At 38.1% G+C, this 26,690-nt stretch overlaps 1 protein-coding gene and 1 long non-coding RNA gene across 4 annotated transcripts in view; one reads left to right on the top strand and one right to left on the bottom strand.

Moving 5' to 3' along the window:
* The window catches only part of SENP1 (SUMO1/sentrin specific peptidase 1), a 51,831-nt gene extending 32,831 nt beyond the window's left edge, over positions 1 to 19,000 (bottom strand). Inside the window, exons 1-6 of one of the 3 annotated variants that reach the window (XM_005680028.3) lie at positions 17,948 to 19,000; positions 14,508 to 14,555; positions 12,458 to 12,588; positions 11,012 to 11,096; positions 5,753 to 5,912; positions 709 to 880 (exon numbers count right to left, since the gene is read on the bottom strand). In XM_005680028.3, the coding sequence (XP_005680085.1) occupies positions 709 to 880; positions 5,753 to 5,912; positions 11,012 to 11,096; positions 12,458 to 12,588; positions 14,508 to 14,555; positions 17,948 to 17,999 (648 nt within the window). In that variant the 5' untranslated portion in view covers positions 18,000 to 19,000. The remainder of the gene's footprint in view (positions 1 to 708; positions 881 to 5,752; positions 5,913 to 11,011; positions 11,097 to 12,457; positions 12,589 to 14,507; positions 14,556 to 17,947) is intronic. The other 2 variants (XM_013963835.2, XM_018047865.1) reach the window with 2 other exon arrangements.
* On the top strand, positions 16,785 to 22,501 carry LOC108636003. The gene is made up of 3 exons (XR_001918047.1): positions 16,785 to 17,965; positions 20,848 to 20,970; positions 22,395 to 22,501. It is a non-coding gene; the product is annotated as an uncharacterized LOC108636003 (long non-coding RNA).

Here is a 26,690-nt window from a genome sequence, read left to right as displayed (position 1 = left end):
AGAATTCAAAACAATAATATATGTGGAAAGCACACTGGAAAATCTAATGCTATCTAAGTGTGAGGTCATTATTATTCATTTGTATCTCCACAGCAACCAGTCCAAAGCTGACTAGATGCATAATAAATATTTAATTGAACAGGTTTAAGTACATTTCCTTACTTTATAAATTATACATTTACGGAAATGATTTTTTTCTTTTAAGTTTACTGAATGAATATAATAACACAGTGTCAACACATCTTTCTTGTGGAGAAAATTTATGATCTCAAACATTTTACTCATAATGAAAAGATATAAATTGTTTAAGTGCCTTCTTGATTTTTCTTTTATATTGAGGAAAAACTATCCTGGTAAGAAGGGCAGGGAGGTATGTTATCAAATCCAGCAAGGTTAACAGTTTTGCCACATGAAGCTAGAGTTTTAGGAAGGGTCCAAAAGAGAAAAGAGATAGTTTGATGTACGAGAAGCTGCTCAGACAATACTGAAGATTAAGTCTGCTATCCAATAGGAATAAAAGATGGTAAGAAAAACACTGCTAAATTATCTCCTTAATCTTTTTAGAACAGATGACAGCACTCAAAGAGTAATCAAGAAAAAAAAAAACCAGAAAGGGTTAAGTAAATGCAATGGTTAATAAACATCTAAGTCAGAGGGAACAAATAGCCAAATGCAGGGCAAGTTTAACTTTTAGCAGCTTTTCCTTACCTCTTCTGCTGTGCTAATATGTCGTCTCTGAGTTTTCTTGGGGCTCAAAAGATTTCGACGACATGAACCACTCCAAGATGGACTTGAAACAGGCTTAATAGGAAAAGATTTTTCATATGCAGACACGTGGCAGTGATGGTTTGACTTTCCTGTAAAATTGTTTGATAATCCACTATAAAAAAAAAAAGAGTTTGTAAGAAAAGACATGAAAATCTAGGCCAGTGATTCCCACTTTCAAGAAACAAAGTGGAATAACAGAAACAAAAAATTAACAGGTAGAATGACAGATGTACCTTGCGAGGGAAATACCCAGGAAATGATACATGAGTTGCTTTTTCAAGTTCTGCCCTTTATGAAGTCTTAAACAGCCAAACTATATAACTATCAAACACCTAAAATTTTATTTCTTAGTTTCACCATCTATGACAGAAAGCACATTGGATTAGATTTCTTCAGAAAATATGGGTTCAAGGTACATTAATATGCACACGTTTCCCTGCAGGCCCTCTTCCAGCCTTTTGGAGGAAAATATTTTAAGATTAAATATGCAAAGACGAATAAAGCTGAAGTTCAAATGAGTCTTTCAATTGAATTTTAAAGTTTGCTAAAAGGCCAACAGAGGGCTCCCATCTATCACTACAAACAACTAGAAGGCTTATTATGAGGCTGCATCACTGTGACTTCTTCTGGCCTCTCTGCTTACCTCTTTTGAAGAATTGTTTCTTGATACCATATCTGCTTCAACTAATGCAGAAAACTGACAATAAAAATATTTTTGTGGACTCAAAACCCAGTTTTATCTCTAAGGTTAGGTTAATAATTTATAGTTATTTCCTACGTGTTCTTCTTCATCTATTATCACCCAGCATAGCTACTTACACTCATATAATTTTCTTTCTGCTGAGGATGAAGAATAAATACATAGCTAACTAAGCTGAATTTATTGAAATGAACTTTTTAAATCAATACATGTGGTCTGAATCCAAATGAAATCAGATTAGGTCTAAAGAAAATAAAGATGTACATATACTCTAACTCTTTCAAACTCTGATTTTTATACTTGATGGAGTGGGTAAAGGAGCAAGAACTTAGAATCTCAGGAACAGGCTTCTTTTCTTAGATGGGTAGATGTAGCCAGGAAAAGATGGGAAGGCCAATACAATTTGCTTGGTAAGGATATAATGGATTCCCCACAGTGTCTTTTGTATTTATTTTTCCTAGAGTGTCTGTGTGTGTTTTAACGCAAAGATTCTTCTACCTAAAGAAACAGCATGAGGGCATCCTGCAATGCCAGAAAGCAAGGGAGCTACCACCAACCAACAAGGTTGAATCAGACCCAGATGGAAGAGTGAAGGAGCTCCCACTGGCCACCGCTGTGAGAATGTAAGCATTAGAAGAGTAACGATTGTCATGGATGGAATTAATCTGAACTGATCTGAACCACATGAAGTGGCTAAAACTTACTTCGAAAATTGGTGATGAAAAAGAAAGATTTATTATCACATACTCCGCCTTCCCAGAGGGTAAACAAACAGCTCTAACTAATAACAAAAAAAAGCTCTCCCTTATAGCAGAGTGCCAATTAATTAGTACAAAAGAAATGATAAAATCAGAAAAATACTATTTCATTAACTCAATAAAATTATTATCAGGTCAAAGGGGACCAAATGGTACAAACTTTCAGTGACAAAATAAGTCATGGGGATGTAATATACAGCATGGTGACTACAGTTAGTAATACCATATTTGAAAGTTACTAAGAGAGTAGATCTTTCTGTATGATGATGGGTGTTAACTTATTGTGGTGATCATTTCATAATATATACAAATATTACATTATTATGCTGTACACCTGACACTAATACAATGTTATATATCAATTATACCTCAATTAAAAAATTATCAGATAAGGGTTATCATTTAATAACTCTTAGGTTGATTTGAAACTGGTCATTCATATAATGCCAAAGTAACATCATTTAGGTGACATTTTAGTCAAAAGGAGGAAGAAAACCTAATAATTCAGGATCAGAGTGTTATCACTCTAATCCAGAGGTCAACCCAGCATCACTAACAACATGGTTGTAGGTTTTCTAATGTGATATAACACAGTATCAGATTTTACTCAAGCAAAAAAACCTAGTTTATAAAATACATGCCGAAGAGAGGACAAAATAATGATACTGTGAGGAAGCATAGGTGTCAAATCCAAAAGGTAAAAATTATGCAGAAAAACATCATGTCATAAAAAAGGGGGTGCTATTCTGTAGTAGAAAAGCTGTTGTACACACATACATATATATATACACACACACACAGTATGTGTAATATGTATATTTTAGAAGATTTATGAGTTTTTGCCTAGCTAAAAGAATTTATGACATTTTGATTCCATAATTGTTCAACTTAGAATGAACAGAATGCTAGATTTCTAACTTACAGTCACTGAAAACTTTGATATAATTCCATGTATTTTAGGATCTAGTATTACTGCTGAAAGTCTAGAAAATTTATTATCTTAGTGATTTAAAAAAATGTATATTAAAAAATTTTTGAATGAGGCATGAAACTTCTAATCCAATTCTGATAATATAAAGAAATACTATGTTGTAAAAAAAAAAAAATTAACAAGTGATAGAGTATTAGCTACAGATTTTGTTCCAGTTTCACAGAATGTTATGCTAGTGTCCACTATTTGTTTTGTCTTATTCAAGACTCCACGTTGTATTCAACTGCATTGAGCAGCTTAAGCTACATGCAACAATTTCTGGTAAATTCTCTTTTCATTTTTATGCTAAAAATATTTTCTAATTTTCCTTGTTATGACTTCTTAGATACACTTATCATTTAAAAGTGGACACTTAATGTCCAAATACATGGGATTTTGTTTAAAGTATCTTTAATGTTAATCCCTCATTTTGATACTAATTTCTCATTTAAATGCTTTCTTCTCTGCAATCACCCTCTAACTTTACTGAGGCTTTCAATGGCTAAGCTGAAGAACTCTCTTGGTAAATGTCACATTGCACCTGAAAATATGTGGGTTATTTTCAAATATCTTTTGATATTGACTTCTAACATAATTCCATAGTGATAAGAGAACAGACTCTGTATGATTTCAGTGCTTTTAGACCATGAAACTTTTGCTTCTAACCTCATGTCCCTGGATGTACACACAGTGCCTCCTGGTTCACAGTCCACAGGACTCGAGTAGAGTTTGTATATTACCACCATGTGAAAACTGTATAAATCTTAATCATGTTGAATTGGTTCACAGCGCTTTTCAGGTCTGCTATATCCTTCGACTTTTCAGTATATTCATTCTATTAATTTTTGAAAATTTGATGTTGAAACTCCAACAAAAATCTTAATTTATCTACTTAAAAAATAATTATAAAACATCATGGATCTATAAAGAAAAGCGAGTGCTATTCAAGACTGTAAGAAACTGAAGGGGGATAACTACTGATACAATTCTAGATTGTACAAACTAGCTGCAAAAGGATAAGGTCTGGACAAACTAGCTGTAAAGCATACTTCTGGGTCAACTAGGAAAATTTAAATATATTTTATTCGGTGTACAAGATAAAATTTACTGAATGAAAAAAGAGAAGATGACTGAAAAAGATTACAGAGGAGTATGCACAGTGTGAACTCATTTTTGGAAAAAATGAGTGTAAACAGAGGAAAATATCTGGAAGGATATATATATTAATGTAAGACATTACAAAGGTGATCTCTGATTGGTGGGAATATGATGTTTTTATTGCTTATTTTGTGCTTATCTGTATTTTCTAACTTTGTACAAAGCATGTGCCCTGTTTCTATAATAACATTATTTTTAAAAATAGCAGTATGGCATTATTGGGTAAAAAAAAGCAACTTGCCAAATGATGCATACAGAATATCTTTAATGAAGTAAACATATTATACACTCTATAGTATTACATAGCATATATATCATTCTATATATAAGTAAGAGAGAGTGAAAGAGAAATGAACACAGGAAAAGATTTGGAAGCAAACACATGAAGAGGAAGGGAGTAAGACTGTGAGTAGGGGTTAAGGGATTTTTGGCTTTATTGGCAATGTTTTAATTTTTACAATGCAACTGTATTAATGAATTCTTTTTTTATATTAATGATTTATAATTTTTTTAAATATTAAGAAGTAGGGAAGACAAATCCTAGGGGTACTCACACATGTTTCCAGAGGTCATGTGCTAATAATCATAAAATAAAAACTATCAAGTTGGTTTCAACTAACACGAGAAAGCTTAGCTTTGACTAAACCAAAAACTAAATGACCCTACATGTCTAAAATCTATCACCAGAGTAATATTTAAGAAATCATAAATACCATATAAAAAATTTACTAACATAAAGTATTTGAGGGGAAAGTTTCTAAGCCAAACTTCAGCTGGCTTTAATTATCAGAATAAATTTGGTGAGGGAGTAAGCAGGGCTTATAAGTTAGGCTAACTACGATGAAGTTCTTTATGCGTGTATTATCTAAGAGAAATAGTGATCCAAAGTAAAAGCCTGCTTGGTTGAAGTCAGGTCTCTGCTCATGTCAAAAGTCTGCAAAATGTGGTTTCTTTGCTATTAAAGTTGCAGAAATTGATCCATTTTCACTTTGGCTGTCATCAAAATTCAGCACCAAATAAATTAAAAGTTGAAAGTACAAAATGAATTTGTCCACATCTTTGTACTAGTAGTAAAGAACCTGCTTGCCAATGCAGAAGATGTAGGAGATTCAGGTTCAATCCCTGGGTTGGAAAGATCCTCTGAAGGATGGCATGGCAACCCAGTCTAGAATTCTTGCCTGGAGAATCCCATGGACAGAGAAGCCTGGCTGGCTATAGTTCATAGGGTCACAAAGAGTCAAACATGACTGAAGTGACTTAGCATGCACACGTATGCACTATGGTTTAAAGTTCAAAAATGGTGTTACTTCTTAAAAGTGCCAAAGTAACAACTGTCCTATGGCCATTTTCCCTTATAATGGAGAAAGGGCTTGTGAACTAAGCAGCCAGAATACTTACCTTGAGGTCTTTCGGGTTTCGAGGTAAAGACTTCGGCTGTTTCTTGATTTTTGTAAAGTTGAACCTGATACCGGAGTGGAATTTCTCCACTGGCCATTTGCACTCTGGCCAAAGGTTCTTAGGTCTCCTGAGCCAATAAAACTGTCTGAGGAAGTGTTGTCTAGAAGAATAAAAGTTTGAATAAATTAAACAAATACCTACAGTGGTTCTCCATATGACTGCAACCATGTCCAACATTGTATTCCAAAGTAATGTGGCATATCACCATGTCCCTCATGGAAGAAAGATACCAGTCTCAACTGCCAGCAAAGTCTGCAGTAAGGGAACTTCTACAAACTATAAGTGATTCAGCCATACTAACCTGAAAATTGATGAAGGAGCTGAATCCTGCCACAGCCATGTGCCTTATCTGCATCAATGTGACTCCGTGGTGTCCACCAAAAGTCAACATTTTACCCCAACTATATCTTGCAAGCACTCCCAGGCCTGGGCCTGAAAGAAGGTAGGCCAGACCAGTAAGAAAGCAGGTGGAGGGCCAAGGAGAATTGTAATTCAAATGAACAACAGTTATTGCTTAATAAGCAGCTGGTGTCACTCTGTTTTTAATTACCATGTTCACGACTCACGGGCTCTGTCTAAGAGCAGAGATAACCTAATTGCTGCTTATTCTGGCCGGCTTATGGCAGGAATGACCCATGATATGCATTTGGTTCTGGTATGATAACTTCAGTCACTGAATGTTATGATCAAACATATCAATACTCTGATACTTGTTACTGCAGTCAGACTAAGTGAGGATTACTTATTATTTCAGTTTTATGACTTGTGGCTTACAAACTGAGATGATAAAAATCTTTCAGTTTCAGCTAGGAGTAGGATAATTTTTATATTCTCCTCTATCAGCAGGATGGGACAATTTAAAACAGCACCTTCAAAATAAGTTCAGATGTTAGCCAATGTGACTGAGGAGCACCAATGGAAAGGTAAAAATGTAATTCTCTACTTCCAGAATTTTTGTCTAATGCCCACATCATTTTGAAGATCCTCTTTCAAAGCATATTACTATAGAATTTTGCACAATATTAAGTATCTGCTGTTTAAATTACTTAATGTAGCTTTTGATACTCTTATCTAAAAAGTAAGGCAACTGACCAAAATACTAGTTTTGTATTGTGGATTTTTTTGAAGTTGATCAGGATTATCAGAATTTAGGGTAAATAAGAGAAATAAAAGAAATAGTCAAGGGTGGTATTAAGTACCACCATTACTGTACCAGTGTATGACCTAATCTAATAATTAAATTTATTTTCATAATGAATTACAACTTTTTCCCTCTGCAGCCAACAACTATGCTTGACTTGACATCTATTACTATTACTGTAAAAATAGAGACATGAGGCTAATGAGTTTCATTAAAGGATCAGAAAATCATTATCTTTAAGCAAAGTAATAATGATAGAAATCTGTTTCTCATACTTTTTGCTAAAATTTGATTAGGGAATGATCTAACTTTAGCTGTCTACTTGAGGAATAAGTCTACCAAAAAATGCAAATTTGAGACTAAGGATAAACCAGAGTAGCCACTTTGATGGTATCTGACAGACGTCACAGGTTTTTTGGCTTTAAAATTAAAGGAGAAAGCACAGGATCAAGCAATCTATTTCACCAGAATCACTCAGTGATATTACTGAACAATGCTCTACTGCTGATGTGATCAAGCAAAGTTACAGAGGGACCACCAAGGAGGCTGCACTCTCTTTTAGTATTGCCATCATTAAGAAGTCAGTTTGCAAATGCCACAAATAAGATTACGTATGTGTGTGTGTACACACACAGCACTATAGGGGAATACACCAAAATTTTAATTTGGTGATGGAATTACAGGTATTTTTCTACTTTTCTATACACATGTTCTATAGAGACAGGCAATATTTTTATGGACACTGAGACTTCATATTAAAAAAAAGTGTGTCAGGCAATCACTTACAATGAAAGTAACTATCAGTTGCTCCTATTAAGTTTCAGGTTTGTTTAGTTCTTATGAATACAGGATGCTTCAACTCATCTTACCTACTAAATGTCAGTTTGGCAACCTAATTTAACATATTTTACAAAGATAAGACATTGATAATGATTTTAAGCATGAGCAAAATCATTTCTTTTCATCTTGAGCTACTTTTATTTAACATTTAGAATGCTTTAATTTTTTTTCCAAATGTGCTCTTAATAAAATCAAGAGGTCTTGAAGTCTGGTCAACAATAAGTTATTAAAGTGAAAATGATGCATTTCTGCTTTCTAAATTTTTCTTTAAAAATCAGCTTTAAAAAAAAATCAGCATTTTACATGGTCTGATCTTGGAAATATTTCAAAAGCTTGATATAGAGAAGCAGATCCAGTAAAGTGTAAATGGAAAGCTGTAGACTCTAGATTCTAGTTTGAGGTTTCCCTGCGTTTGTTTTCACCTTAGTGGAGGAGTAGATAAGGTAAGAGAGGAGACAAAAACCAATACGGTCATAATGAGGAGACTAAGGCAAGTAAACTGAGGACCCATGTCTAGCCCAATCAAATCAAGGTGAATGACCACAGAAATTAACGTGTAAATTATCAGAAAAGAAAAGGAAATAGCAGAAACAATATTCTGCAGGCAGGACTTGGAATAAACAAGAATGGGTGTAGCAAGGCAACAAAGTTTAAAAAAAAGTACACAGTAAAAGGATTTGAATTACAGTTTTCAGTATAAGAAAAAAAAGCATACAGATCTTTGGCATTCACAGATTTAAATTTCTAATTGTCAGAGAGCAACCTCAGCAGTCTGTGAAACACCATAAATTAGTTTGGTCACAGACTAGATTATATTTGGCAGAGGCATAAATCTGAATCCTCTGCTTCAGGTTTTAATTTAGAGAATGAATGTAATGGCTCAGCGTCTCCATTCAACATGGTTTTATTACTCATTGTTGATAAGTCATCATCACATTTAAAGTAACTTACAAATTTTTTTCTTTTCCTAAAAAAAAAAAAAAAAAAATGGCCTTTCAAGTGAGAGACAAAAACTCTGACCTAAGATTTTGATATAGGGATCAACTTGTGGTATGAGGACAAACATAGAAAAATAACCCTCAAGAATCATGTAATTGAGTAGAAAGCCAGCAATTTGTTAAATACCACCACAGTCAAGAATATAGAGACCTGAGATGATCTCAGAAATACCCTTTGTGAATATCAAGGGTCTACTGAAATTTAAAAGAAGAAAGCTAAAAACAAATGTTTTTAAGTTACGTATTTATAATACCTAAAAACAATGAAGGTGAATAATACCTAAAAACAATGAAGGTGAAGGGACCTAAACCATAAAGAAAATGAAGGAAATGTAGATACATGCCCATTATCTTAAATCATAGCCCCTTGGATTCAGTTGTATTTCTACATTTAAAAAAAATTTTGAAATTTTACAAAGATAATCTGGCATATATTATGTAGTGCTTCTAAGTATAACCTGAAGCAGCACCTTGTTATCAAACATACTGATATATCTATAGTGAAATTCATAAATATTCATATTTACAGAGATTTTTAAAAAAGCAAAACATAAAATAGTTAAATATCAATTCATGTAGTTTTTTGCCAAGAAAAGAATACAGCTCAATCTTGATGTCAAACAAATTACGATAAAAATTTTTGGTTTTCAGAGCCTTTTGAATTTTGGGATTGGACGTAAAGGACTGTGAATGCGCATATAAATTCCATGGGTTATTAGAAATCAACAGAAAAAGGTAAATATGAAGAGTAATAGGTAAGCAGAATACTTTTTTAAAAACTGGGTTAACAAAAGATGGTATGTTTTGAATCATACAATGTGTACATGGATATATACTGACAAAAAAACCAGAAATGACCACAGAATTACATAAGAGTTGAATTAGCCAGGAGATATTGAATATAATTTGAGTATAATTTTCTATATATGATTGTTTATTATTAAATGTAATTAATATTAAAGGTAATTACTTTAAACTGAAACCAAATATTCTGTCCAATGGTAAACCAGCAAACAAAATTACAAGCATATATAGCTTGAGTTCAAATGAAAATATTAATGATCTGATTTCATTATCCACTCAACTGTCCTATTCATAGTATTAATACTAATAACCTATGAAGCCAGATTTCAGGCTCTCTGCTCATCAGAAAGAACTTTTCAACAACGATGGCAGAGTTACTTTCTGAAAAAATTAACTGATTTTTCTATACAATTAAGCACATACTATGTGGAGACCATTTCCCACCCTGGGAGAGAAAATCCAGTGCCCAAGGTAAAGTACCACCCACTAAATGATATTTAAATATAATATAAATCTCAAAGAACATCATACTAACGTCTTTTTAGGGGAGGAGATCTCATCTTGCTGAATCCTGAGGAAGCCAAATAAGAATAATTATTATTTGCATTTAATATTTATCTCAATTTATCCTTATAAAAATTCCACTGAAACAAGTTCAATGGTATGGCTAATATTCCCATACTTGTGGTCAGGTGAGGAGATGAAAGCATGAGGAGTGAAAAACTTTGGAAGACCACTACAATCTTCCTGGGTCATGCTGCCAGGAGGCTAACCAATAAAAAAACTCTTAAGTTTCCCCAAGACAGAGCCAGATCATTACAAATCCAAACCTTAAGAAGGGGGCAGATGAAAAGTAAGGCAGGCCAGGGGCCAGGAATAGCCTAGAGAATGCCGATTTCTGTTATGGATCACAAGTTGAAAAGGCAAGCCCTTGAATATGCAAGCATGGCTGTGGCAGGTGCTAGACAGAAACACGTAGTGAACATTTCCTGCCCTAAAGGAGGGACAAGCTTGGGTAGAAATAAGTTTTCAGAATTTATGGTTTTAAGCCAAATACAAATAGGCTAGCTCTGTGCTTTAAATCAGTACAAAACAAGTATGCTTCACATTACATACACATATCTTAAAAAAAAAAAATCCAAAACCAGAGTTGTACTGCTTTTTACAATGGCATAATAAGCAAGTAGGAGAACTGATTCCAAAAAAACACTTTCTCTTTAAAAAATGTTCGGTTGAGACTAGATTAGTGAAGTATTACAGCAACCACAAATAGCTTACTAAAATGATGTTTTAGTGGAAAAAAATACCATTTTGCTTTTGACAATGTTTTCACTTTTAGAGACAGTAAACACAAACGATTTGCTAAGAAGAAGACTGAAAGGTAGGAATGCCTTGACTCCAAGTAATGTGTCATACCTGAATAATAGTTTGGATTATAAGCTGCACTTCTTGTAGAACAAGTGTAAGACCGGTCCAAATTTCCTCGCCTGGAAGGTAAAATCTAAACAAAACAAAAACATTTTAAGCCATATTTTTAACAATAAAATGCAATAAAGATTGACACCAGGAAAAATATACAATTAGACAAGATTATGACACATTTCAGAACAATTAAATATATGTATATATATGATAAACTGCATGCTAGTAAGGAAGGAAGAAACATAGACAATCTGATGAAATGACTAAGGCTTCAAGGGGAAAAATGGGAAAATATCTGTTAACAACTTAGTTTATAGAATGCTCATTACAAGGTAATATGTATCTAGTATATCCTATTCTCAAAGCCAGCTGTATCACACAACAAAGCAGCTGACAAAATCAACCTGGTTTTGATTCTTTTGATAACTTAACAGGACAGTTCTTAATCAGGGGTGCTCCTGTGCCCCAGGACAAATCTGTAAATGTGGAGATATATAATCAGTTATCAAAATGATTACTGGGGTCAGATGCTACAGGTATTAAGTGCCCAGGGGTTTGGGATGCTAAACATTCTGAACACAGCAAATAACAGTCTTATCCAAACTAGTAATGGCTTCCTACTGAGAAAGACTGCTTTATTAACAGTGATCCTCAAATCTTAATGTGTATATAGATCAGCTGGAGACTTTTTAAACCACAGATTTTGATTCAGTAGGTATGGAGTAAAACTTGAGATTCTGTATTTCTCATAAGCTCTCAGATGATGCTGATGCTCCTGATCCCTGAGAAACTAAGCTTTATAGAACAGAGAAATCTCAGAGCTGTTGTATATTTTCAATTTCCTCCCGTTTAACGCTCAGCTATTTTAAGACATCAGTTTAAAAGATCACTGATCCGTGTATTGGTAAATAAAATATTGAGGAATAAGAGTTTTCTAAAAGGTACCATTCTCCAAGAATTCATACATAGCCTGGTTCTTATCTTAACTTTAACATATCGAACAAAATTCCAAATACTAGTATGGAAAGTTGCTCAGTCATGTCCAACTTTTTGTGACCCCATGGATCATACAGTCCATGGAATTCTCCAGACCAGAATACTGGAGTGGGTAGCCTTTCCCGTCTCCAGGGGATCTTCCCAACCCAGGGATCAAAACCAGGTCTCCCATATTGCAGGCAGATTCTTTACCAGCTGAGCCACCAGGGAAGCCCAAGAATACTGGCCCTTCTCCAGAGGATCTTCTCAATCCAGGAATTGAACCAGGGTCTCCTGCATAGCAGGCAGATTTTTTACCAGCTGAGCTACCAGAGAAGCACTAGTATAACCGATTCTAAAAGTTTACATATTTGCCTGTGTTTTCAAGTGTGGCAAATAAACTCTATCAGATGAAAACTTAAGCCTAAATAATTCATTAATTAAGGAAAGAAAATTATTACTAACCTGATGGTCAGAAAGTGAAAGCTGGTCCTCTGAAAAACCTGTTTGTGACAGGAGATGGGTTTTGAATATGGAGTTGTGGTTCATTAAAGTTACTTCTCCAGCATCCATCCTCATCCTATCAGCAATATCATCTGGGGAGAGTCCAGATTAGTTCAAGTCACATAATGCTTCAATATTTATTTTTCCATGAACCAATCTTTTCACCTAATAAAAATGAATTCTCCCAAACACCTCTACAATCAAATAAAACCTCTCCTCACAACTATTGGCAAGAAATCTCAAAATGTCCCTGTCAAAAAAAAAAAAAGGGGGGCCCATGTGCAGAAATTGGTTAATTTGGAATTGAGATCATCTACTAAACAGTTCAAGACTTGTACAAGAATAAAAAGAGCTTAATTCAAAGTTTTAAAAATAATGAAATCTTCCCAAAAGAAAATTTTGATTTTTTAACTATAGAAAAATATTAAATATTAAAATCTTAAAAAAATAGGGAAAAATTTTACCATTCAAAACAAATACTCAACCCAGTTTATTTCCTATTTAAACTCAAAAAGGTACTGTAAAATTTAATCCATGTGAAAATTTTCCCTGCAAAAAGCATAATTTATTCATACAGCTCTTAATAGACATCAGCTCAGTTACTGCAATACTGTGGCAGAACCCTACTTTTATAACCATTTTTTGAGGGGTTTATTACTACAAAAGAGCTAGAACAGAAACAAATGAGAGGAAGGGAATTCAGTGGTTCACACTGTTATCAGCTATGAGAGAAAAGGGAAACAAATGACCAGGAGAAAGAAGAGAGACTGAGCAAAAGGAGAAAACAGTACAGAGAAGACTAATGTGGACTTCAAAGAAACATATGCGATGTTATAAGACCTAACTGTATAAGTTTTTCACCCTATTCCTAAACTGACTACTAGTCTTGAACTTATTTATATTGCTCCATTACAGACATAAACTACTATGAACAGAGGAAAATGTTCCAATAACAATTAATTCTCAATGCTACTAGCTAAATGAAATTAAAATTTTACCTTCATCAAATTATTTATCATATAATAAGCAGTATGAAGTGAAGTGAAAGTCACTCAGTTGTGTCCAACTCTTTGGGACACAATGGACTATATAGTCCATGGAATTCTCTAGGACAGAATACTGGAGTGGGTAGCCTTTCCCTTTTCCAGGGGATCTTCCCAACCCAAGGATCAAACCCAGGTCTCCTGCAATGCACGCAGACTCTTTATCAGTTGAGCCACAAAGAAAGCCCAAGAATATTGGAGTGGGTAGCCTATCCCTTCTCCAGTAGATCTTCCCAACCCAGGGATAGAACCAGGGTCTCTTGCACTGCAGGCGGATTCTTTACCAACTGAGTTATCAGGGAAGCCCATATTACACAGTATAACAATATTAAAGAACCAGTTTGCCTGAGCTTAAAGCCTGGTTTCACCAATTATAGTTGTGTGATCCTAGGCAAGTTTCTTAAATCTCTGTGTCTCAGATAATAACAGTACCTACTAGATGTTCCTGCTCTTTAGCGGCTAAGTCGTTTCCGACTCTGCATCCCCATGGACGGTAGCCCACCAGGCTCCTCTATCCATGGGATTTTCCAAGCAAGAATACTAGAATGCACTGCCTTTTCCATCTCCAGGGGATCTTCCTGATCCAGGGATCTAACCCTTGTCTCCTGCATTGGCAGATGGATTTCTTTACCACTGAGTCACCAGTGAAGCCCACCTACTAGATACTATTAAGTATTTTAAGTACTTAAAAGGCCTTGCACATAGTAACACTTGGTACTATGTATTTGGCTTTTTAATACAATGAATGAGAAAATGCTTTAAAATGTTGCTATAAAGAACAGCCCAACCAAAGGAAAATTGTTTGATATATTGTATTATATAATTAGGATGCGATCTCCTTTACAATTATTATTAACACAAAAATCCAAATATTGAAAATATTATTAAGCACAGATGCAAATATTCTTTCATTCCAGCTTAACTAATTAGAGTAAAAGGATTGAACACTACTTCATAATCAGTCTTACCCATGTCAGGTGTTTTCACATCACTGACTTCAGCAAAGATACAAAGTCCTATAAAAGAAGACAGAAAACAGAAATATTACATTCTGAAACATCTCTTTCATATACTTATAGAACATGAAGTCACTCAGAAGTGGTGCTTTTATTCTTAGTGAAGAAAAAAAATAAGATGGTAAGGCAAGTTGATGGGAAGAGAATGGAAATTAAAACTAGCCTAAGGTAGTTCCAAACATTTCTGCAACCTGTGCTATACTAAAGAGCGATTATGGGTTACCCACAGACTACTAGAGCACAAAGCAGGTCAGGAGAGCCAACACTTTGGAGGTTAATTTGCACAGGACCATAAAGTTAGTGACAGCACTGAAATTACAACCTAAATGTTCTTCCCAATCCACTGCTCTATCACCTCATGCTAGACCATTTTATAAACAAGTAACAGATCTTATAGTAGCCCTATTAAGACTTCTCTTCCCCATGTCTTACAGGCCAAACAAAAAGTAATAAGACATTCTGAGGACAATCAAAGAACTCATCACAGTTGTACTAAATACGGCCCCCACCTTCATCATTAACCAAATGGTTACAAATCAAAGCCCCTTTGCCTATATGAAATTTTCTCCTCAATGTGTCTAATTTGCCCAGAAAAAGAAGTTAAAAGCCTAGCTGGTGGAACTAGGTTAATAAACACATCCCAGGATCAAGGCTTCTTGGAAGATTTACAAAGAGATGACTAGGGGTGGTACACTTATTTATTCATAATCTTATCACCTATTTTTTAAAAGACTGAGCATTTCACCAACCACATAGCACTATCAGAGCTTCAACTTAAGGAGACTGAATGATGGTAACAGGAACCCTTTATGGTCCCAACACCGAAGTGCACACATCAAGGAAGGCTGCTTGAGCTTTTCTTGGCATAGGTACAGGCTAAGTAGAGTTATTATCTGATTACCCAGTCTTGCCAGGGGAGTTACCCAAGGAATTTAAGTCTTAGATTAAGGCTTCAAATATATTTCCAAATGCTCAACTTACTATAAGGTTTCTATCTGGTAATTCTCCAGATTATTCTTTTCCCTTCTTTTTTAATAAAGCCAAATTCCCTGGTCCCCTATAAAGGGGAAAATATCCTATCAACCAATAAACTAGCAGTGACTTTCTCACATTTCACTCTTTTAAGCCATTCCATAACTGTCACCACTAGTCTTTTTTTGGAAAAAAAAAAAAAAAAAACAACCCACAAAGTTGTATTTTCAATATTTACCGTATTTAATGTTTCAAAACACACCTGTTTGGCTTGGGTGGGGAGGGGTAAGGGGACATTTATTTCAGGGTTAGTTTTAAAATATTTTCTCATTTTCTACTGTCCAATCATTTCAGCACTTCCAATGATCTCTAGGACACTCTGCCTCTCTTTTCTTCCTGTCCCCCAGTTGCCCCAGTTCTGAGGGCCCATGGGCCAGGAGTTACCACTAGTCTTTTTTGTTATATTAAAAGTAATGCCAATTTAAAAGCCTGGTGCCCATTAGAACAATCCCATGTTAAACTCCTTTGCACTGCTGAGATAGAGGTGAAAGGGAAGCAAGCAAGAAATCAAAGAACGTTGGAAATTATGTCCAGAGAGGTTTAGTGACTTGCCTGAAATCACAAAGATGGGACAAAGGAAAGACAAAAATCTAGGTATCCTCACTTATAAGCAGATGCTCTTTCAACAAACATCACAATATTCACATCCTTCAACATATCCTTATTGAAGGATTCATACACTTTGGCAAGATAAAAGTAATCTCTAGCTAAATTTGGGGAATCCACACTTTTTTTATGCTGCTGCTGCTACTATTTGGTCGCCAAGTCCTGACTCTTTCGACCCTACAGCTTGAAGCCCACCAGGCTCCTCTATCCATGGGATTTCCCAGGCATATCGAGCTTCTTGGGTGTGCTTATGCTATTTTCTTTTTGCCATTGTGCAAATATAATGGGAGAAAGGATATTTTACCCCAAGATTCAACATGAAATGTTGGACCTGGAACTTCTGATGTCACCAAATTCTTTCAAGCATGAGAAATTTTTCCTTCTAAGAGTATTCTAGTACTTCATTTTCTACTTCACATCAGTCATTTAATTTACAAAAAAAACATAAGTAATTACAGGTATTCAGTTGAAGTCAGATAAATGGCTGAGCACAAGGTAACAAAAAATCTGAAAGAAAAAAAAAATGATGGCAAAGTCCTGACAATAACAGGACGTAATGAGCATAGTAAGACAAACATGCAAAGAGGTGATTATAAAAGTGAACATTTAGAGCTACCATGAAGCTATCTGAAAGTATATACTGAGGAGAGGCACTGTACAATTAGCTTTTTGCAGGACCAAGATGTAGAAGGAATAATTCCTGATAATGACAAGGGTGTGGAAGTGATCATGTGAATCATCCTATTACAAACTCTGGAAAATTATGTATATGAAACAGTCTGCACTCTATCATTATGCAATTTTTGGTTGTCTTTCATATTTCTACAAGGCATCACTCAAATTAGACTCTAACACCTTAAAATCCTTAAAAAAAAGATTCACTTTCTTTCACACACACAAACATTTACTGTGCACCAATAACACAGAGTGGACTGGGGATACAATGATGAGTAAGAACTGGTCCCTGCTGCTGAGAATCTCACTGTCAGAGGGAGGAAACCAGATTCATCAACAGATACTCAAAACAAGGTAATAAAGCTGGTGCAACTGATAGAAGGTGTAGGAGTCAGGTATAGAAAAGGAAAGACTTCCAAAGCAGTAGTCAAGAATTACATCACCTTATCTTGAGGTAGAAGAACCTGTTTTTAATTCATTTGCTGCCTCTAGATCTGTCATCAGATGGGTGATAGGAAGACCATCTTTGCAGTTGGGATAATTAATTGGAATTAAGTAAAAGTGAGTGAGGCTTCTCCACAACAAATGAGGCTTCCAACATGGGACTAAAGGAGAAAAGGGAATCTCTAAACTAGCAGGTTAAGGGATCATTCTTAAAGACATGCTTAAAGTTTCACTGTAACTGTAATTCCAAATTCAGTGTAACCTATCTCTCAACAGAAGCCCTTAACACAAATTATCTTTATAAAGACTTAGGAGGTGATACGATCTAAAATCATCCAAAATCACCCACTTGGAAGAAGGACCCTAAGTTAATTAGTTGGGGGCCTCTAAAAGGCATAAATTTCACAGGAATCACCACCACCCCAAATATAAAAAGCAAACAAACGTGAGGTGAAATGACTTTAACAAGGCTGACGAGAAAGTGATAAAGCAGCGAGTTATTGCCAACAAGATAGTGGAAATACTGCAAAGGCACCGATAAACAGAAATCACCAAGCTCAAGAGAAACTGGGTATATATCCAGAGAGATCACGTTATAGGGGACGGCAAGAAAGAGACGGTTCGAGGGAATTTACCAGGAGGCGATAAGCCAGGTAAGCAAACGGCGGCAGTTAAGGGGATTTTCATAACCTGGGCAGGAGGGTCCAGACGTTTCTTTCTGGTGGTGGCACTAGCGGTATCACATCTCTGGGAGATACCACAGAGTAAAAGAGTTGGAGAAATGTTTACATGAGACGCAGAAGTAGTCGAGAAATATCTTTCAAGCCTCAAGGAAGGCGGGAGGTGAAGCACGTATAACAGAAAAGCTGAGCTTCCCGATGAAAACAGCTTTCCCCTGAGAGAAGACCTGCTCTGGCGGGAAAGCCCCGAAATCCCAACCGGCCTTTTCCTCACGAGTAGGGCTAGGCGCTGAGATGGGGCGGCCGTGACCGTAGGGAGACGGCCTCTCCTCGACCCCGGAGAAAGAGGCCTCAAGGAACGGCCTCGGGAAAGCTAACTAACGGCCACCCGCCAGATCGCGGCCTCGGACAGCAGGGGGGAGAGGTGGTCCCAGGGGGCGGGGCAGAGGAAAAAGCGCACTCCCCACAGCTGTCCCCGCTTCCGTCCAGCCCAGCCCAGGCTGCCGGGCCCAGGCCCGCTCTGCCTCCCGGTCAAGGCTCCCTCCATCCTCACCCCTCCCCCAGCTTCCCGCCGCCACTCACCGAACCGGAACCGGCTGCTATGCGAAGGGGTTTCCGGCCGGGCGCGGAACGCAAAACCCGGGAACCGCCGCGAACCGGAACCGCCTCCACAACACCGGAAGAGCTGTTCCGAGGCTGCGGAGGAGGAGGAGGGGGTGGGGCGAGAGGTCAAAGAGCAGAGTTGAGGACCCGCGGAACGCCTGCGCAGTGTGGCTAGGCCTCAGACGCCAAGGGACTCATCTAAGACTGTAGTCATAATTTCCTCTTTCAGTCTGGGCTTTTTCTCCTTCTCCTTATTAGAATACTGTTAGTGTGCCCATCGTCCTTCGCTTTTCTCTGTTCCCTCGGCCCCCTTACCCGCCGCCTTCTGGTTCCGCTCGGCGATTTCTGCTCACGTTTTGGTTTCCATGGCAGCTTCTCTCTGTGGCCCTTGAACTGCAGGAACCGGTGGCCACCTTGACAGATGTAGACCTGAGCTAAATCTAGCCCGGGCAAGATTCATGTTTTAGCGAGAATCACAAAACGTTAGTGCTTGTAAAGGTTATTGGCCATCATTTAGTCTACGAGTTTCAGAGAAGTGGAATCATTTCCCAAAGTTATAAAGTACATGGCAGATCTGGGACTAGGAAACAAGTTTCTTAACTTGCAGTCCTGTGCTCTTTGCAGCCTATCATGCATGATTGGCTATTGGGGAAAAGGTGGGCCGGGGTGGGGGGGGCGGGGACAGCTTGGGATTGGCTTAGGCTAGACTCTGGAAAAGTGGAGAAACTTCCAGAACGATGGATGAGTTTGAAACACTCCTCCAGGAGGTGTGAGGAAAGTTATCTGGAGATCCATCCCAGGATTCTGCTCTCTGAAGGACTAGATGACCATGTTGTTGTTCATGGGAGTGAACTGATTAACCTTTATTCTTATTTTTAAAAGAAAATAATGAGAAGGCATACATTTGTTCATTTAGACTTGTCACCAAGTCCCTCAGCTTGGTGGGCCTCAGGACCCAGGCCCATCTAGAAGTCTTGGAGAAATGCTTCTGAGTAAGCACTCTAGACCCAGATGACAGCCACAGTCATGTCAGACTTGGTTGAGCTGGAGGCCTCCAGCCTTTAGCTCCTCTCAGCTGCTGGAGAAAATGCTTGCTGAGTTCAGGATATCTTGTCCTGTCAAGTGTATGAAAGTAGATAGTATGTATCACTTCATATGCTGACATTTTATACTTAGGACCTAAGGCCTATTAGTATTGAACATACCTGGTCCATGTCATTTTTGTCCATCTTAATTTTTCCACAGATCTGTTGATTTGCATTATATTCTGTCTCTATTTCTAGGAGGCAACCATGCGTAAAGTGGAATTTCATCTGAAATTTTTCATGTGTGTAACTCAGTCTCGCCAGTTAGTCAGGACTCCTCAGAGAACAGGTACCATTGTCTCCTGATCATATTCCAGTAACAGAATGGATTCTTTTGCCAGGAATCTCAGTATAGGATATGAGACTTACTAGTGGGAGAAGGCAATGGCACCCCACTCCAGTACTCTTGCCTGGAAAATCCCATGGATGGAGGAGCCTGATGGGCTATAGTCCATGGGGTCACTAAAAGTCAGACACGACTGAGCGACTTCACTTTCACTTTTCACTTTCATGCATTGGAGAAGGAAATGGCAACCCACTCCAGTGTTCTTGCCTTGAGAATCCCAGGGACGGGAGAGACTGGTAGGCTGCCGTCTCTGGGGTCACACAGAGTCAGACACGACTGAAGCGACTTAGCAGCAGCAGCAGCAGTGCAGAGGCAGTCTAGCAGTCAACTGATCTTGTTTATTCCATTCTCACTATGATAAAATGTTTATGACTGAGTCCTGTCTTTTCCCTTCACAAGTGTCAGGTGAGATTTTGGCCTATTATGCGAGGATAGCCCCCAGGCAGATAAGAAAGACTTGGGAGTTGAGATAGAACAAGATTTATAGCACATGTGCTGGTAGTAGGTGTATTAAATGTATGAACACTCCAAAACCTATAAGATAAATATAATCCTGAAGGAAAATGGCTTTCTCTTCCACCCCAGTCTTAAAGTTTCTAGGTTTGTGTTCTGCTTTCACCTCTTTTATGTCAAGAGTATAACCTTTTGGACGTAAGATAGTTATTGATAAGAGCCATCACTTCTCTAATTTTTTCACTGGATTTATGCATAAAATGCCCTGGACAGCTAGCTGAGAGCCAAATAGAAAGTGAAAGAGAATAAAGAGCACTCTCCTCCCTGAATCCCACCTTGAGGATAACCTAGAAATGTTTTTTTCTCAGCTGAAGAAGCTTCAACTTCCAGCATGCTCATACAAAAGCCACCGTCTGGGACAGATGCCTTGGAGAGTCTAGATACCGTGGATGATCCAGACACTGTGGAAGGCATACCCATTATTGAAAATGGTGAGGCATGTGGTTAAGCATGGGGGAGGAATGTGGAAAGGGAACACTGGAAAGTGAAAAAATTGTGAATATCATTATAAATATGGGTAGACAGACTAAATTTGAAAAATTAGTTAAGACGCAAGAGAGAAAATTGTGTACGGTGGGTGGGGAGTGGAATCTGTGAAACTGTAGAAAGAGGGACAGTTCCCTCTATGAAGAATACCTTGATTTAATCAATAGTAAGTCATTTGGCTCTTCCATAACTGTAAGCTGCTAATCTGGTTTATCCTATTATTAGGAACTTTGATATATAAAAATGTGAAAGACATTTAAGAAAAAGATTAAGGAGTTATTATATCACAAAGTTATTCCAAATATTGTAAAAAAATATTCACCTTCAGACTCCATTTAATAACACATTTCTTTTGAATATTTTAAGTAGTATACAACTCTTAAGCAATTTATGTGAAACTTCAGAAATACATTTCTGAATGTGTTTCTGTGTTTCTTCTCAGCTTAAATATATCTGTAGTGGAGTCAGTTCACTGCAAACATTTATTGAGTTCCCACTATGTGCCCAATAATATACTAGAAATGATAGAGAGGTTGTAAATATATATTTTTACATAAATGACAATGACATGGCCTTGTCATTGTCTCAGTAGTTTACAGTTTGGAAATGTTTTAGAGATTAATTAGTCCAATTCCTTATATTTTTCAAAAAGAATTTAGGTCTAAAAAGGTTTTCCTCAAGAAGTTAAAAAATTCTTTGGTGTAATCACTCCCAGCATCTATGAAATATATAGCAATATTTATTCAATAATTTTTGAGCACTTACTGTTTGAAGTAATTGTATTAATACTCGTCTCAATAGGAGATGAGAAAATGAACTAGATGCTTTCCCTCTCGCCCAGAAACTGATGATCAAGAAGGGAGATAATATGAGACAGTGTGTAACTCAAAGAGCTTGGTAACTTTGGTTCAAAGTGTTGAATTTCAAAAGAGGATGCCTTGGAGATGTAGAAAAGGGAGGGGCCAGCTGACTGCTTTGGCAGAGCTTCACTGAGCTCCAGTATGTTGGCAGGGCACCATGGGGCAGGATCCAGTCCTAGGCTTTGAAATGGCATACACTGTAACCTAATTCAGTCTCCTCAGTGTTCTGAGAGCTAACCAGACTCACAGGCAAATGGTTTGTATACAATAGTCCCAATTTATTAGGCTCCTGGAACAATATGTATCCATATATGGCAACTATGTGTGGTCTGTGTCCCTTTAATCAGACTTGCATTGCCCATGCATAAAAAGCTGCTAGGTCAAGACATAAGCCCAACTGGTGGACTTGTCCTACAGTTTCCTGAATTTGTATAGATTATTTCTTATTTGCCTTCTTCTTCTCTGCTTTTCCTATTCTCATTTTGCTCTATACCTAATACTCACCTCAGACCCCCTTTGCTCTGATGACCCATTTGGACCTGCCTTTGTGGTTTGAACTCAGCATTTTCCCATGGACAATATTTTGCTGTTCAACTTCTGCCTTTGAGCATTGAGGCCTCAGGTAAGAGCTACATTCAACCCTTCCAGCTCTCCCATTAGAGACTGAGAATCAAATATCTTCCCAGTTTGCCCTATTGGGACCTCCATTCCTCCTTTTCTGCCTTTCTCCCTGCTTGCCTCCCTCCTTCATCCCCTGCTTCTTTCCTTCCTTATTCCTTCCCTGCTTTCTTCTTTCCTCTCTACCTCCCTCATTCTGTCCCTCCTTCTTTTTGTTCCTTCCAAGAAAACTTGTTTAGGATATACTATGTCAGGCACTGTACTTGGCACTGGACATAAAGTAAACAAAGTTAGTACATTGCCTGCTCTCATGAAGTTTTTGGTTTTGTCAGTGTAAGGCAGCAATCACATAATCACATACATGCTTAGATAATTAGAATGATGCTAGTACAGTGAAGGAAAATAATACTCTATAATCAGAGTGCAAAACATGGGATCTAACCTGGCCCAATAAGTCAGAAAGACCCTTTCTTAGGAAGACTCGAGAGATGAGTATACATTAGCCAGGGAAAGGGGGAAGAAGAGTTTTTAGAAAAAGGGACTGTAGGCTCTGAAATGAGGAGTTTGGCTCATTGCAGGAGTAGAGAGACCAGCACAACTTGAGGGAGGGGAGGAGTAGCTGTAGCACCAACTCTGAAAATAGTGGAGGAGCCAAATCATGCTCTCCTTCTAGGTCTTACCACTCCCAAGCTATTGGAAGTCACTGAAGAGTGACAGGGTCATATTCATGTTTTAAAACAATAATTGTTTTGTGGATGCATTGGAGGGGGCAAGAGTGGCTCCCTGCTTTGGTGGGATGGTCCCTGTCTTGCTCAGTTCCTCACATCTAGGCAATGCAGCCTTGTAGGGCATGAGTGAGGAAGTCAGCCGTCAAATAGCACTGGGGTGAGCCCAGAGCTACTGATGCCCCAAAATCCCCAGACCCTGGCTTGATGTCCCTCTGTGGCTGCTGCTGCCAGCCTGAAAAGTTCACAGGGACTCCAGGATGTTTTTCTCCTTACTTAAGTGAAGCTATATATGGAGGTGCTGTGCTCTGGTCTTCAAGCAAAATGGAATACATTTTGCTTCCAGTCTCACACCAGGCATGCAGGCAGCTGCTGCTGTTATTTTCTTCAACTCCCTGCCCATCAGTGTAGACAAATCAGCCTATACTATAATGAGGCAGGCTGAATGTGTATGTGTGTGCTTCTGGCCTGTAGAGGACTAGTTCTCAACATAAGGAAGTCATTTGATCCTGCACTGGGGCACAGCAGGGAGTGAGTTTCCTAGACCCCTGACCTTTGTAAAGAAAGGTGGTTAGTATTCCCAGACAGCTGAGGTTGTGGGATGACTACCTCCATGACAAGTACAGAGAGGCAGTAGGCAGCTTGGTGGGCCAGACTATAGTTCAGCAGATCCAACTGCTCACTAGACCTCAAGCTTAACTTTGAAATAGTGGAGCTATTTCAAATCATAAAAGATTATGCTGTTAAAGTGCTGCACTCAATATGCCAGCAAATTTGGAAAACTCAGCAGTGGCCACAGGACTGGAAAAGGTCAGTTTTCGTTCCAGTCCCAAAGAAGGTCAATCCCAAAGAGTGTTCACCATACCGCTCAATTGTACTCATCTCACACGCTAGAAAAGTAATGCTCAAATTCTCCAAGCTAGGCTTCAACGGTACATGAAGGGTGAACTTCCAGATGTTCAAGCTGAATTTAGAAAAGGCAGAGGAACCAGAGATTAAATTGCCAACATCCGCTGAATCATAGAAAAAGCAAGAGAATTCCTGAAAAACATCTGCTTCTGTTTTATTGATTACACCAAAGCCTTTGACTGTGTAGATCACAACACACTGTGAAAAATTCTTAAAGAGATGGGAATACCAGACCACCTTATGCCTCCTGAGAAATCTGTATGCGGGTCAAGAAGCAACAGTTAGAACTGGACATGGAACAACAGACTGGTTCCAAATCGGGAAAGGAGTACATCAAGGCTATATATTGTCACCCTGCTTGTTTAACTTCTATGCAGAGTACATCATGAGACATGCTGGACTGGATGAAGCCCAAGCTGGAATCAAGATTGCCGGGAGAAATATCAATAATCTCAGATATGCAGATGACACCACCCTTATGGCAGAAAGCGAAGAAGGACTGAAGAGCCTCTTGAAACTGAAAGAGGAGAGTGAAAAAGTTGGCTTAAAGCTCAACATTCATAAACCTAAGATCATGGCATTTGGTCTCATCACTTCATGGGAAATAGATGGGGAAACAGTGGAAACAGTGACAGACTTTATTTTGTGAGGCTCCAAAATCACTGCAGATGGTGACTGCAGCTGTGAAATTAAAAGACGCTTGCTCCTTGGAAGAAAAGCTGTGACCAACCTAGATAGCATATTAAAAAGCAGAGATATTAGTATGCTGACCAAAGTCCATCTAGTCAAAGCTGTGGCTTTTCCAGTAGTCATGTATGGATGTGAGAGTTGGACTATGAAGAAAGCTGAGCACCAAAGAATTGATGCTTTTAAACTGTGGTGTTGGAGAAGACTCCTGAGAATCCCTTGGACTGCGAGAAGATCCAACCAGTCAATCCTAAAGGAAACCAGTCCTGAATATTCATTGGAAGGACTGATGCTGAAGCTGAAACTCCAATACTTGGGCCATCTGATGCAAAGAACAGACTCAATAGAAAAGACCGTGATGTTGGGAAAGATTGAAGGCAGGGGGAGAAGGGGATGACAGGGGATAAGATGGTTGGATGGCATCACTGATTGGATGGACTGGGAGTTGGTGATAGACAGGGAGGCCTGGCCTGCTACAGTCCATGGGGTCACAAAGAGTTGGACACAACTGAACGACTGAATTGAAGTGAACTGTGCATAAGCCTCTTCTGTTCACTGATGGGCAAAAAGCCTTGGTAACCTGTGACTGCTGAGCCCACTTCTTACTGGGCTGCAAATGGGGGAGAATGCCAGGAGAGCAGTGTTGCCCCCACCTGCCTCTTCTGTCACAGCTACCCCCACCCTCAACCCAGAAGCATAAGACTTACCTATCATATTCTTTGCTTTGTCTAAGCTATCTATCACCAACATTGCCTATGCCTCCACTTTCAGTTCCTTTGATAATACACTTAAACCTTGGCAGTTTATGCAGGCCAGGACGTGAAGCTACCCCAACACTGTGAGCACAAATGATTTATCCAAGTGTTTGCTGCCCACAACCTAAGTTCCTTCCAAACAGGCATACGTGCTTCCTACATCAGAGACAGGATTCTCCACATATAGATGCTATGCTATCATGATCCCAGAAACTGTATTCTTGCTAAAGGAAAATCAGTGGGAGCTCTGCCTCTATCAAGATTAACTTCTTCTCAACACCATTCAACACTGACCTCCCAATCCCAAACTCCCAGAAACAACTCCAAAGAACTTGTGTTTTTGCAAAGCTAAAATTCTCAGAGCTTTTATAGTGTCAACTAAATTGGAAAGATCACTGAGTAGGAAAATAGCCTTACAGATGCTTTTCTTTGAGTCAAATATTCAAGGATACCAGTAGACTTGAGGAACACTTTTGTTCATCTTCCACTGATGAACAAATAATTTTATTTATTCTCTTGGAGTACCCTACTCTGAATGGTTCCTTATTAAACTACCTCTCAGTTAACCCTCTCATTTCCCTCTGAGGAAAATGTATTTAAGAGTCTAAAGATATATCCCTTGGACTTGCTAAACTGCTCAGCCTTTAACGTTATGCTCCATGAGGTGTCAGCAGGTCTGAAGTAGAAGATTCACACCCAGTATTGTCTTGTATAATGATTGTCATCTCTTCCTTGATAACCCTCAAAATTTGCTACTTTAAGAAAAGAAAAAGTGTGTCTGGTTCAAGCTTGAGTCTTCATACCTCAGCTAAAGACTGCATTTACCTCTGTGTTTATCAAGACTTGAAGGTGGTGCTTCAGCTGGGGTGGGGGTCATCTTGTTACCTGTGATCTCTGCTTGAGCTAACTTTCTCAAGAAGTCGATCCTCATTGGCAGAAATGACTGCATAGGAACCACCCAGGCCTTTGAGACATGCAGCTTTATTCTTCAGGTGTTGGTGTTCCTAGACCTCCTCAACTTAGAACACTGATTCTCAAACTTTATTGCACATCTGAATCACTTGGAGGGATTGTTAAAGCGCAATGCTGTGCCTCAGCCCCAGAGTTTCTG

The sequence above is a fragment of the Capra hircus genome, chromosome 5, assembly GCF_001704415.2.
Source record: "Capra hircus breed San Clemente chromosome 5, ASM170441v1, whole genome shotgun sequence".
NCBI classification, from domain to species: domain Eukaryota; kingdom Metazoa; phylum Chordata; class Mammalia; order Artiodactyla; family Bovidae; genus Capra; species Capra hircus.
This window is presented reverse-complemented; position numbering and strand designations above follow the sequence as displayed.